General features: G+C 47.2%; 1 protein-coding gene across 4 annotated transcripts in view; it reads left to right on the plus strand.

The window, feature by feature from the left end:
* Positions 1-13,492, plus strand: part of LOC112231646 (lipopolysaccharide-responsive and beige-like anchor protein) — a 351,054-nt gene that overhangs the window by 228,444 nt on the left and 109,118 nt on the right. For all 4 annotated transcript variants that reach the window (XM_042311819.1, XM_042311822.1, XM_042311821.1 and 1 more), the window contains 4 exons: positions 1,296-1,413; positions 1,663-1,765; positions 8,296-8,411; positions 8,731-8,843. In XM_042311819.1, the coding sequence (XP_042167753.1) occupies positions 1,296-1,413; positions 1,663-1,765; positions 8,296-8,411; positions 8,731-8,843 (450 nt within the window). The remainder of the gene's footprint in view (positions 1-1,295; positions 1,414-1,662; positions 1,766-8,295; positions 8,412-8,730; positions 8,844-13,492) is intronic.

The following is a 13,492-nucleotide window of genomic DNA, read 5'->3' on the forward strand; positions in this document are numbered from 1 at the left end:
AGCACTTTTCATAAAAGCGTTGTCAAACCCAACTAGCTCTCACGGTTGCAAGTCAGAATTAGATGTTAATCCATATTTATTAAATGTCAAATTTTGAAGTTGTTGCAAATGTCATATCGAAGTGTTTAAGGTTAAGTTTAGGAAATAACTCAGCATTTTTAAGTTTAGGGTTAACTTTAGGCATGAACTCAGAAATCTTAAGATTAAGCATTAACTCTGAATGGTTATGGTTATGGTTTGGGATAGGCTTAAAACAAAAATCTCAAAAACAACTTTCTATCGCTGGATTCGAACTTGCAACCTTTGGAGTATTTGAATCGGGCTTATCTCTCTGCCATCCCTATCCACAACGCCACAGCATAACCCAAATCTACCTGAAGGTAACAGCACTCACTGCTGCCTCTAGTGGCTGGTTTACACGTCATCTCCCAACGTCCTCAGACGTGGACAGACGTCGAACACTGACTTGTATCACCGGTGACCTGGCTGGTCAAACCCGTCTTAATCTGGTGAAAACGGAGCCTTTAAAAACCACAGCGGTTTGTGTTGGCGTTATAGATTTATTTGAACTACATATCACTGTTTTGTAAACACATTTTACGTTTGGCCTTGTAATTGGTACTCTTCAGGAAAGTAATACTTTTTTAGCTCTGAATATTGGTGGGTACTTGAAATGATCTTGACAATAGTATGCATCTGATTCTGAACATGTCTTTATTTATATTTTAAGCAGAGAGGATACCCGCTGTCTAAATTACTGATGAGCTTTTAGTGAACTAAATGTCTGCCTCGTCCATCCCTCCCTCCCCTCCTCCCTCTGAATAGGGCTCATTCTCTCGTTAAAGGAATCCCTTTTTCATGGAGACTGATCAATATAACACATTAATCCTGCTGTTCGGGACGACGCGTCATTTGGCTGTGATGAATGAACTAACACAGCCTTCTCTCCTCTCTTCTTCTCTCCTCTCTCTTCTTCTTCTCTCCTCTCTCTTCTCTCCTCTCTTCTTCTTCTCTCCTCTCTCTCCTCTCTCTTCCTTCTCATCCTCTCTTCTTCTCATCCTCTCCTCTCCTTCTCTCTCTCCTCTCGTCTCTTCTCATCCCCTCTCTCTCTTCTCTCGTCTCTCCTCTCGTCTCTTCTCTTCTCTCTTCCTCGCTTCTCCTTTCTTTCTGTCGCTTCTCCTCTTTTCTTTCTTCTTTTACTACTTTCTTGTCTTCTGTCTTTGCTCACCTCTCACCCTCATACCTTTCCTCCCTCTCTCCGCTCCCCTCCCTCTCTCCTCTCCTCTCCTCTCCAGATCCTAACCTACACAGAGGGCCTTCATGGTAAATGGCTGTTCACAGAGATCAGGGCTGTCTTCTCCAGACGTTACTTGCTACAGAACACTGCTCTGGAGATTTTCATGGCCAACAGAAGTAAGACTCACAACCAGCATATTTTATTCTAATATTATTCAGTAGAATCACAACCCTTAAATTATGACATGAGTTTGGATTTTGAATCTGAAAGACAAATGAGTGAAATGTATCTTTGCCAGGATCTTTTTGAAAGAGGATAGATTTGATGTTGGGATTTATTTCTACATGATTTAGAATTTGAAGCTGCTCCGTTATCTGTGGAAACCAAGCCATGGATTGACAGAACTTGTTTGCCTTCCTCTGTAGCTGCGGTCATGTTCAACTTCCCAGATGCAGGCACGGTCAAGAAGGTGGTCCAATGCCTCCCTCGCGTGGGGGTGGGCACCAACTTTGGCCTCCCACAGACCAGGTCAGTCTATTTTGTTATCTCGCTCTCTCTCTGTCTCTCTCTGCGGTGGAGGGTTGGTATGTGTTCATCCCCACTTTCTCTCGTCAGCTGACACTAAATACTTGTGGGCTTAGTGTGTAACACCGTCACGCTTCAGCACGTTCTGAGAAAACCACCACAGAAAGAGTGGAAAACATATACAGACACACACACACACACACACACACACACACACACACACACACACACACACACACACACACACACACACACACACACACACACACACAGTCCAAGGTATAGAGTGGGCACCCCCAACTCTCTCCCTCTTCTCCTCTTGCCTTCTTATGACTGCATGTCTGCAGCACCCTGCCATAGCCAAGTCCAGCCTGTGTACTGCACTGACATGGCTGTAGCCAAGCCAAAGACAGAATGGAAATCAGGGGAAGGGGTGTCAGGGGAAGGCCCTAAAAATTGTCAAAGACTCCAGCCACCCTAGTCATAGACTGTTTTCTCTGCTACTGCACGGCAAGCGGTACCAGAGCGTCAAGTCTATGTCCAAGAGGCTTCTAAACAGCTTCTACCCCCAAGCCATAAGACTCCTGAACATCTAATTAAATGGCTACCCGGACTATTTTCACCCCCCTCTCTTTTTACACTGCTGCTACTCTGTTATCTATGCATAGTCACTTTAATAACTCTACCTACATGTACATATTATCTCAATTACCTTGACTAACCGGTGCCCCTGCACATCGACTCTGTATCGGCACCCCCTTTTTATAGTCTGTACACTTTTTTACTTCCGGCGCCGACAGAGATGGCCGCCTCGCTTCGCGTTCCTAGGAAACTATGCAGTTTTTTGTTTTTTTTACGTGTTATTTCTTACATTAGTACCCCAAGTCATCTTAGGTTTCATTACATACAGCCGAGAAGAACTACTGAATATAAGATCAGCGTCAACTCACCATCAGTACGACCAAGAATATGTTTTTCGCGATGCGGATCCTGTGTTCTGCCTTACAACCAGTGTAACCGAGTGGATCACATGCAGCGACCAACAAAAAAAACGACTCAGAAAAAGAGGGAAACGAAGCGGTCTTCTGGTCAGACTCCGGAGACGGGCACATCGTGCACCACTCCCTAGCATTCTTCTTGCCAATGTCCAGTCTCTTGACAACAAGGTTGATGAAATCCGAGCAAGGGTAGCATTCCAGAGGGACATCAGAGACTGTAACGTTCTCTGCTTCACGGAAACATGGCTAACTGGAGAGACGCAATCCGAAGCGGTGCAGCCAGCGGGTTTCTCCACGCATCGCGCCGACAGAAACAAACATCTTTCTGGTAAGAAGACGGGCGGGGGCGTATGCCTTATGGCCAACGTGACATGGTGTGATGAAAGAAACATACAGGAACTCAAATCCTTCTGTTCACCTGATTTAGAATTCCTCACAATCAAATGTAGACCGCATTATCTACCAAGAGAATTCTCTTCGATTATAATCACAGCCGTATATATCCCCCCCAAGCAGACACATCGATGGCTCTGAACGAACTTTATTTAACTCTCTGCAAACTGGAAACGATTTATCCGGAGGCTGCATTCATTGTAGCTGGGGATTTTAACAAGGCTAATCTGAAAACAAGACTCCCTAAATTTTATCAGCATATCGATTGCGCAACCAGGGGTGGAAAGACCCTGGATCATTGTTACTCTAACTTCCGCGGCGCATATAAGGCCCTGCCCTGCCCCCTTTCGGAAAAGCTGACCACGACTCCATTTTGTTGATCCCTGCCTACAGACAGAAACTAAAACAAGAAGCTCCCACGCTGAGGTCTGTCCAACGCTGGTCCGACCAAGCTGACTCCACACTCCAAGACTGCTTCCATCACGTGGACTGGGAGATGTTTCGTATTGCGTCAGACAACAACATTGACGAATACGCTGATACGGTGTGCGAGTTCATTAGAACGTGCGTTGAAGATGTCGTTCCCATAGCAACGATTAAAACATTCCCTAACCAGAAACCGTGGATTGATGGCAGCATTCGTGTGAAACTGAAGGCACGAACCACTGCTTTTAATCAGGGCAAGGTGTCTGGTAACATGACTGAATACAAACAGTGCAGCTATTCCCTCCGCAAGGCTATCAAACAAGCTAAGCGCCAGTACAGAGACAAAGTAGAATCTCAATTCAACGGCTCAGACACAAGAGGCATGTGGCAGGGTCTACAGTCAATCACGGACTACAGGAAGAAACCCAGCCCAGTCACGGACCAGGATGTCTTGCTCCCAGGCAGACTAAATAACTTTTTTTGCCCGCTTTGAGGACAATACAGTGCCACTGACACGGCCTGCAACAGAATCATGCGGTCTCTCCTTCACTGCAGCCGAAGTGAGTAAGACATTTAAACGTGTTAACCCTCGCAAGGCTGCAGGCCCAGACGGCATCCCCAGCCGCGCCCTCAGAGCATGCGCTGGCCGGTGTGTTTACGGACATATTCAATCAATCCCTATACCAGTCTGCTGTTCCCACATGCTTCAAGAGGGCCACCATTGTTCCTGTTCCCAAGAAAGCTAAGGTAACTGAGCTAAACGACTACCGCCCCGTAGCACTCACATCCGTCATCATGAAGTGCTTTGAGAGACTAGTCAAGGACCATATCACCTCCACCCTACCTGACACCCTTGACCCACTCCAATTTGCTTACCGCCCAAATAGGTCCACAGACGATGCAATCTCAACCACACTGCACACTGCCCTAACCCATCTGGACAAGAGGAATACCTATGTGAGAATGCTGTTCATCGACTACAGCTCGGCATTCAACACCATAGTACCCTCCAAGCTCGTCATCAAGCTCGAGACCCTGGGTCTCGACCCCGCCCTGTGCAACTGGGTACTGGACTTCCTGACGGGCCGCCCCCAGGTGGTGAGGGTAGGCAACAACATCTCCTCCCCGCTGATCCTCAACACTGGGGCCCCACAAGGGTGCGTTCTGAGCCCTCTCCTGTACTCCCTGTTCACCCACGACTGCGTGGCCATGCACGCCTCCAACTCAATCATCAAGTTTGCGGACGACACAACAGTGGTAGGCTTGATTACCAACAACGACGAGACGGCCTACAGGGAGGAGGTGAGGGCCCTCGGAGTGTGGTGTCAGGAAAATTACCTCACACTCAACGTCAACAAAACTAAGGAGATGATTGTGGACTTCAGGAAACAGCAGAGGGAACACCCCCCCATCCACATAGATGGAACAGTAGTGGAGAGGGTAGCAAGTTTTAAGTTCCTCGGCATACACATCACAGACAAACTGAATTGGTCCACTCACACAGACAGCATCGTGAGGAAGGCGCAGCAGTGCCTCTTCAACCTCAGGAGGCTGAAGAAATTTGGCTTGTCACCAAAAGCACTCACAAACTTCTACAGTTGCACAATCGAGAGCATCCTGGCGGGCTGTATCACCGCCTGGTACGGCAACTGCACCGCCCTCAACCGTAAGGCTCTCCAGAGGGTAGTGAGGTCTGCACAACGCATCACCGGGGGCAAACTACCTGCCCTCCAGGACACCTACACCACCCGATGCTACAGGAAGGCCATAAAGATCATCAAGGACATCAACCACCCGAGCCACTGCCTGTTCACCCCGCTGTCATCCAGAAGGCAAGGTCAGTACAGGTGCATCAAAGCTGGGACCGAGAGACTGAAAAACAGCTTCTATCTCAAGGCCATCAGACTGTTAAACAGCCACCACTAACATTGAGTGGCTACTGCCAACACACTGTCAATGACACTGACTCTACTCCAGCCACTTTAATCATGGGAATTGATGGGAAATGATGTAAATATATCACTAGCCACTTTAAACAATGCTACCTTATATAATGTTACTTACCCTACATTATTCATCTCATATGCATACGTTGATACTGTACTCTATATCATCGACTGCATCCTTATGTAATACATGTATCACTAGCCACTTTAACTATGCCACTTGGTTTACATACTTATCTCATATGTATATACTGTACTCGATATCATCTACTGTATCTTGCCTATGCTGCTCTGTACCATCACTCATTCATATATCCTTATGTACATATTCTTTATCCCCTTACACTGTGTTATAAGACAGTAGTTTTTTTGGAATTGTTAGTTAGATTACTTGTTCGTTATTACTGCATTGTCGGAACTAGAAGCACAAGCATTTCGCTACACTCGCATTAACATCTGCTAACCATGTGTATGTGACAAATAAAATTTGATTTGATTTGATTACATTGACTCTGTACCGGTACCCCCTGTATATAGCCTGTACATTGACTCTGTACCGGTACCCCCTGTATATAGCCTGCACATTGACTCTGTACCGGTACCCCCTGTATATAGTCTGCACATCGACTCTGTGCCGGTACCCCCTGTATATAGCCTGTACATTGACTCTGTACCGGTACCCCCTGTATATAGCCTGTACATTGACTCTGTACCGGTACCCCCTGTATATAGTCTGCACATTGACTCTGTACCGGTACCCCCTGTATATAGTCTGCACATTGACTCTGTACCGGTACCCCCTGTATATAGCCTGTACATTGACTCTGTACCGGTACCCCCTGTATATAGTCTGTACATTGACTCTGTACCGGTACCCCCTGTATATAGTCTGCACATTGACTCTGTACCGGTACCCCCTGTATATAGCCTGTACATTGACTCTGTACCGGTACCCCCTGTATATAGCCTGTACATTGACTCTGTACCGGTACCCCCTGTATATAGCCTGTACATTGACTCTGTACCGGTACCCCCTGTATATAGCCTGTACATTGACTCTGTACCGGTACCCCCTGTATATAGCCTGTACATTGACTCTGTACCGGTACCCCCTGTATATAGTCTGCACATTGACTCTGTACCGGTACTCCCTGTATATAGTCTGCACATTGACTCTGTACCGGTACCCCCTGTATATAGTCTGCACATTGACTCTGTACCGGTACCCCCTGTATATAGCCTGTACATTGACTCTGTACCGGTACCCCCTGTATATAGTCTGCACATTGACTCTGTACCGGTACCCCCTGTATATAGCCTTGCTAATATTTTACTGCTGCTCATTAATGAATTAAAACATTATTTTTTTTAAGTGCATTGTTGGTTAAGGGCTTTTAAGTAAGCATTTCACTGTAAGATCTACACCTGTTGTATTCCACACATGTGACACATACAATTTGATTTGATTTTAGCTGCCTTGTATATAATTCAGAGATGTTGCCCTAACGTCTGTTCAGTGTTTTGGAGCTATAAACTGGGAGTTGTAAAGGGGTGATTGTGATTTTCTGCTGGCTTAATGACTATAATCTCACACTGTGACAGTGATTTATTCCATAATTTGCCTTTGTTTTAATTGGATTGGGGGTCATTTGTTTAAGTCCCATAGCATACATCATGCTTCAGGGCCTGTGCGTGTTGCGGGGGGGATCAGTGTATGTATCTGCTTGAGAAGAAGAATTAACCCTACTCATTGCATATTTGTCTTTTTCATTTAGTGTGCCTAAATATCAATACCTATTTCATATTGGAACATTTGCATTTAGAGACTTTACTAAGACCTTGGACTGAATCAGTTTTATTATTAAAGTTGGAAATCTTGAAACACACTAATCGTCTGGTATGATTAGGTTATGTTTTCATAATTCACAGTGGGTCTGAAATGTTGTTCTTTGAAAGTGTTGTCAATGTCTTGTTTGCCAGCACTTATGGACTGGAATACAGCCCAGTATCTAACCAGAGAGCCCCAGTATCTAACCAGAGAGCCCAGTATCTAACCAGAGAGCCCAGTATCTAACCTGAGAGCCCCAGTATCTAACCAGAGAGCCCCGGCATCTGACCAGAGAGCCCCGGCATCTGACCAGAGAGCCCCGGCATCTGACCAGAGAGCCCCGGCATCTGACCAGAGAGCCCCGGCATCTGACCAGAGAGCCCCGGCATCTGACCAGAGAGCCCCGGCATCTGACCAGAGAGCCCCGGCATCTGACCAGAGAGCCCCGGCATCTGACCAGAGAGCCCCGGCATCTGACCAGAGAGCCCCGGCATCTGACCAGAGAGCCCCGGCATCTGACCAGAGAGCCCCGGCATCTGACCAGAGAGCCCCGGCATCTGACCAGAGAGCCCCGGCATCTATCCCGAGAGCCCAGTATCTAACCCGAGAGCCCCGTATCTAACCCGAGAGCCCAGTATCTAACCAGAGAGCCCCGGCATCTGACCAGAGAGCCCCGGCATCTGACCCGAGAGCCCCGGCATCTGACCCGAGAGCCCCGGCATCTGACCCGAGAGCCCCGGCATCTGACCAGAGAGCCCCGGCATCTGACCAGAGAGCCCCGGCATCTGACCAGAGAGCCCCGGTATCTGACCCGAGAGCCCAGTATCTGACCAGAGAGCCCCGGCATCTGACCAGAGAGCCCCGGCATCTGACCAGAGAGCCCCGGCATCTCACCACACAGCCCGGCATGTAACCAGGCAGTGTGTGTTCTTCCTCCTCCAGGCGTATCTCCCAGGCCAGTCCCAAGCAGCTCTACAAGGCCTCCAACATGACCCAGCGCTGGCAGCGCAGAGAGATCTCCAACTTTGAGTACCTGATCTTCCTCAACACCATCTCTGGTAAGACCAGTGTTACCCCACTGTCACTGGACTGTCACCACAGGGAATGACAACACTCCCAGCTATTATGAACATATGTGGTCAATGATGTAAATGATATAAACTCTGTTTGGCCAACATGGTTTCATCCTCTGACTTCATTTTCTTCATAGTTAGTCAAAATACATTCCACATTTAAGCTCTAATTGAAAAGGGAGTTTGGTGTCCAGACATTTAGATTACTAAACATGTTCAGTTCTAGAAGTTTGATGATGATGTTGACTAATTTGAGACTGTTGTGACCGCCCCTCCCCCCTTATGTCTACCTCCCTCCCTCCAGGTCGTACGTACAATGATCTGAATCAGTACCCCGTCTTCCCCTGGGTCATCACGAACTACGACACTGAAGACCTGGACCTCACTCTGCCCAGCAACTACAGAGACCTGTCCAAGGTAACACACCCACGCACACTTAGGAAGAAAGAGACGTCTCGCTGAAGACAGGCTCTCTGGGACTAGCTGAGTCAGCGCTGATAGAAAGTCCTATAAGGCTATGAGGGAGTATGTAGGGGAGTTGTGGCTGGAATGATTAGCAGGCTGTTTGTTAATCACTGCCCACTCCCTTGGCCTGAGTAGTGGCTGTGTAATTGCGATTGATCATAGTTAAGTAAGACGCCTCTTTAATCACTGGGTGCTGATAGCCATCTCTGTACAACACACAGCAGAGAGGAAAGAACAGCTCACTCTCTTTCTCGCTCTCTTTCTCTTTCTCTTTCTCTCTCTCTCTCTCTCTCTCTCACTCTCTCTCTCACTCACTCTCTTTCTCGCTCTCTTTCTCTTTCTCTTTCTCTTTCTCTCTCTCTCTCTCTCTCTCTCTCTCTCACTCACTCACTCACTCACTCACTCACTCACTCACTCACTCACTCACTCACTCACTCACTCACTCACTCACTCACACAATTCAATTCAATTCAAGGGCTTTATTGGCATGGGAAACATGTGTTAACATTGCCAAAGCAAGTGAGGTAGATAATATATAAAGTGAAATAAACAATAAAAATTAACAGTAGACATCACACATACAGAAGTTTAGAAACAATAAAGACATTACAAATGTCATATTATATATATATATATACAGTGTTTCAACAATGTACAAATGGTAAAGGACACAAGATAAAATAAATAAGCATAGATATGGGTTGTATTTACAATGGTGCGTGTTCTTCACTGGTTGCCCTTTTCTCTTGGCAACAGGTCACAAATCTTGCTGCTTTGATGGCACACTGGAATTTCACCCAGTAGATATGGGAGTTTTTCAAAATTGGATTTGTTTTCGAATTCTTTGTGGATCTGTGTAATCTGAGGGAAATATGTCTCTCTAATATGGTCATACATTGGGCAGGAGGTTAGGAAGTGCAGCTCAGTTTCCACCTCATTTTGTGGGCAGTGAGCACATAGCCTGTCTTCTCTTGAGAGCCATGTCTGCCTACGGCGGCCTTTCTCAATAGCAAGGCTATGCTCACTGAGTCTGTACATAGTCAAGGCTTTCCTTAATTTTGGGTCAGTCACAGTGGTCAGGTATTCTGCCGCTGTGTACTCTCTCTTTCTCTCTGTCTCTCTGTCTCTCTGTCTCTCTCTGTCTCTCTGTCTCTCTCTGTCTCTCTGTCTCTCTGTCTCTCTGTCTCTCTGTCTCTCTGTCTCTCTCTGTCTCTGTCTCTGTCTCTCTCTCTCTCTCTCTCTCTCTGTCTCTCTCTGTCTCTCTCTGTCTCTCTCTGTCTCTCTGTCTCTCTCTCTCTCTCTCTCTCTGTCTCTCTCTCTCTCTCTCTGTCTCTCTGTCTCTGTCTCTGTCTCTCTCTCTCTCTCTCTGTCTCTCTGTCTCTCTGTCTCTGTCTCTCTCTCTGTCTCTCTCTTTCTCTCTCTCTTCACTGGCTAAAGGCGTCCTCATACATAGGTTTGATTTGCTCCTAGCAGAACTCTGCTAGGTGAAGTGAGCGTATGTGCTCGCATACTACCTTAAAATACCTTAATTGAAAAAGTGGCAATATTTGTCCCTCTTGAGATGCAGTAGTCATTAAACTTCCTCAAAATAGTCAGAGTAATCTAAAATATCTCAATAAATCTGTAATTCATTTTGGTGTTTTTACAGAGTTCTTTTTTTACATCTAAGATGTTTGGTGCAGTATTTCTCAACATCAACAAATGTGCATGAAAACTAGTCGTCTGTCGTTGAATGACAACAAACACTTCTTTGAAGAATGCCTACTGTTGACCAATCACCGACGAAGGGGCGTAGACTTCGGATACCGAACTTCAACAAGCCTAAAAAAACCGAAATGTGTGTGCCCGAACAGCCAGGGGGGAAAATGCAGAAAGCTGTCATAAACACCAACACTTCACAAAAACGTCATAATGTATGCAGAAACGGTTTCGACTAGGAAGCATACGTTAAGTGGTACTCTTAGACGGTATCACTGCTTACACACCTATAGAGGAAGTCATGTAATACCAAGACTCCATTTTGTATTTCACCTGGACAGAAGTCTAAAATTGCATTTCCTCTTTCATGTGCAGAACTCCATTATTTACTAATTGAAGTCAGTCATAAGTCCCCTCCCGCCGCTCCCTCTGAAGTATAGGAATGCTCTCTACAGATGATTAAGCTTAGGACAGTTGAAGATGTCTTACTCTCCCCCCCTGACGCTTTTAAAACACACACACACACACACACTTTTAAAAGGCCCATCTCCAAAGCCTGCCAGTTGCAGCAGCCCCAGAACGGCCATTAATTATGTGTAATGGCGCCCAATGGTGGGAGGACAGAGGATTACTTTGAGAGTGAGATGATGGAGCGCCCGTGTCTGGCTTAAGCCAAAATGGCTGAATAAATCAGCCGGGCCACAGGAAACAACAGGCATGTGCAGTAATGGACAGGCAGAGTATACCTGGGAAATAATGCACTCTAGAGCCACACAGAGTTGGCCATTCACTTTTAATGGTGCGCCTGGCCCAAGTCTGCCCTGGCTGGCAAAGGATTCTGAGGTGGAGGTGGAATGCAGACGCGTCCATCTTGCTATGACTGAGGATGGATTCAGCTGGAGTGAATTGCATGCTCTCTGGAGAAGACTTCTATGGCCTTTTTGTGAACTGTCATTGCCACAACTGCTTCTCGACTTCCATACGCACCCACACACTCATCCTGTCATGCACATCAACACCGTCCTCCAAGAAGCCCTCCTTTGACCAGTCCTCCCATCGCCGTTTCTCTCTCTCTACCTCCCTTGTGTATTGTTTCCCACCATGCGGCTGTGTACCCCCCCCTCGCTCTGTTTATTTGTGCTTCATTTTGCCCACGAGGCTGACACATGACAGCCATAGCAGCCTCTCTCCCCCTCATCCCCCCCTCATCCCCCTCTTCCTCCAGTTTGGACAGCTCAGCCTCTGTGCTCAGTCGAGCCTCAACGCCCCAGGGAGAAACTGAGCAGCAGAGAGAGGGAGGGAATGAGATAGAACAAGGGGAGAGGGAATGAGATAGAACAAGGGGAGAGGGAAGGAGAACGACAGAACAAGGGGAGAGGGAAGGAGAATGACAGAACAAGGGGAAGGAGGAGAGGAGTGTGGGCAGACTTTTTTGTTTCACCCCCTCTCTCTCTGCCTCTCCCTATCCCTCTACTCTCTCTGCCTCTCCCTATCCCTCTACTCTCTCTGCCTCTCCCTATCCCTCTCTACTCTCTCTGCCTCCCTCATCCCCCCCATTATCATTGAAGAGCGAGGGAGTGAAGGAAGGAGAGACGTGGGGCCGACCAATCTTTACTACACCAGTTTTATTCATGCTGTTGACATGGTGTGATATCAGTGTATGACCAGTGGAGCGTGGCAGACTGCATCGTCTGGGAAAGGACAGCCGCTCCGACGCTCGGTACTCCTCCTCTATTGGCTGCTCGTTTAGTTTGGTTCGTCATAATCCCCCCTTCTGATATCTCTCCTTCTCTCTCTCCTCTTTTACTCGAGGTTGGAGCGTTGGGCCAGTAAACGAAAGGTTGCTGGTTCGAATACCGGAGCCGACAAGGTGTGCCACTGTGCCCTTGAGCAATGCACTTAACCCTAAATGCTCCAGGGTTGCTGTACAATGGTGACCCTGGCCGTGACCCCACTCCCTGCGGGTCTCTCAGGGAGAGTTGGGTTATGCAAAAAAAACACATTTCCATTATACCCTTGTGTGTAACAGGACAAATATACGCACCTCCCAAATTATGATTATTTTCAGTCTTCCCTGCCTCCCTCCCTCCCCCTCTCATGTCGTGCTCTGCTTTGATAGAAACAGGTCATGCGAGAGCCCTGTGACATTGAGAGGCTGAAATTGCCACGAATGCCCGTGTGTTGCACACTGTCGTGTGTGCGTGCGTGTGTGCGTGCGTGTGTTTGTGCGTGCGTGTGTGTGTGCGTGCGCGAGTGCATGTCCTCACAAATGTATGTTCCTTCTGTCAGAGCGATTCCGTTCATACCCCAGGGCTCTTTCTCATCCTAAACTCTAACCTCGGCCTGACATGAATTGCCAGCCCAGAGATAACATTGTAGTCACCACGATAAGGACGCGGTCTTACACTAGACAACCTTAGTCCCTATCTAGTGCACTACTTTTGGACGCTCCTTAGTAGTAGTAGTGCACTATGTTATGAATAGGGTGACGTTTGGGACGCACCCCTGCTCTAACGTTGAGAGCATTTTTAAACAGGCAATTTGGAAGGACTCCTGAAACGGGATGCTTGAACGAGGTGTTGACCTGGACAGGTTTGGAGTCCTGTATTTGCAATGTAGCAAAAACAACGCAGCTTTATATTGAGCGGTTCCAGGGCCCTTGTACTCTGGCACTGCGCGGGGGGCTAATGGGGTATTGATTTCAAGATGCGTCCCATATGTTTTCTGACACCCCTCAAACACCACGTCATTCTCACTGTTTAAATAGGACATTCTATATAAACAGTCCTCTCAAAACCACAGTTTGATTTATGTCTCAAGGCTCTCTGGCAAAGCTCAGACTGAGCCTTCCTAAATGAGCGATTTATTTTGTCAAATAATCCTTAAATGTGAAAACATTATAG

This window comes from Oncorhynchus tshawytscha, linkage group LG34, assembly GCF_018296145.1.
Source record: "Oncorhynchus tshawytscha isolate Ot180627B linkage group LG34, Otsh_v2.0, whole genome shotgun sequence".
In the NCBI taxonomy this organism is placed as follows: domain Eukaryota; kingdom Metazoa; phylum Chordata; class Actinopteri; order Salmoniformes; family Salmonidae; genus Oncorhynchus; species Oncorhynchus tshawytscha.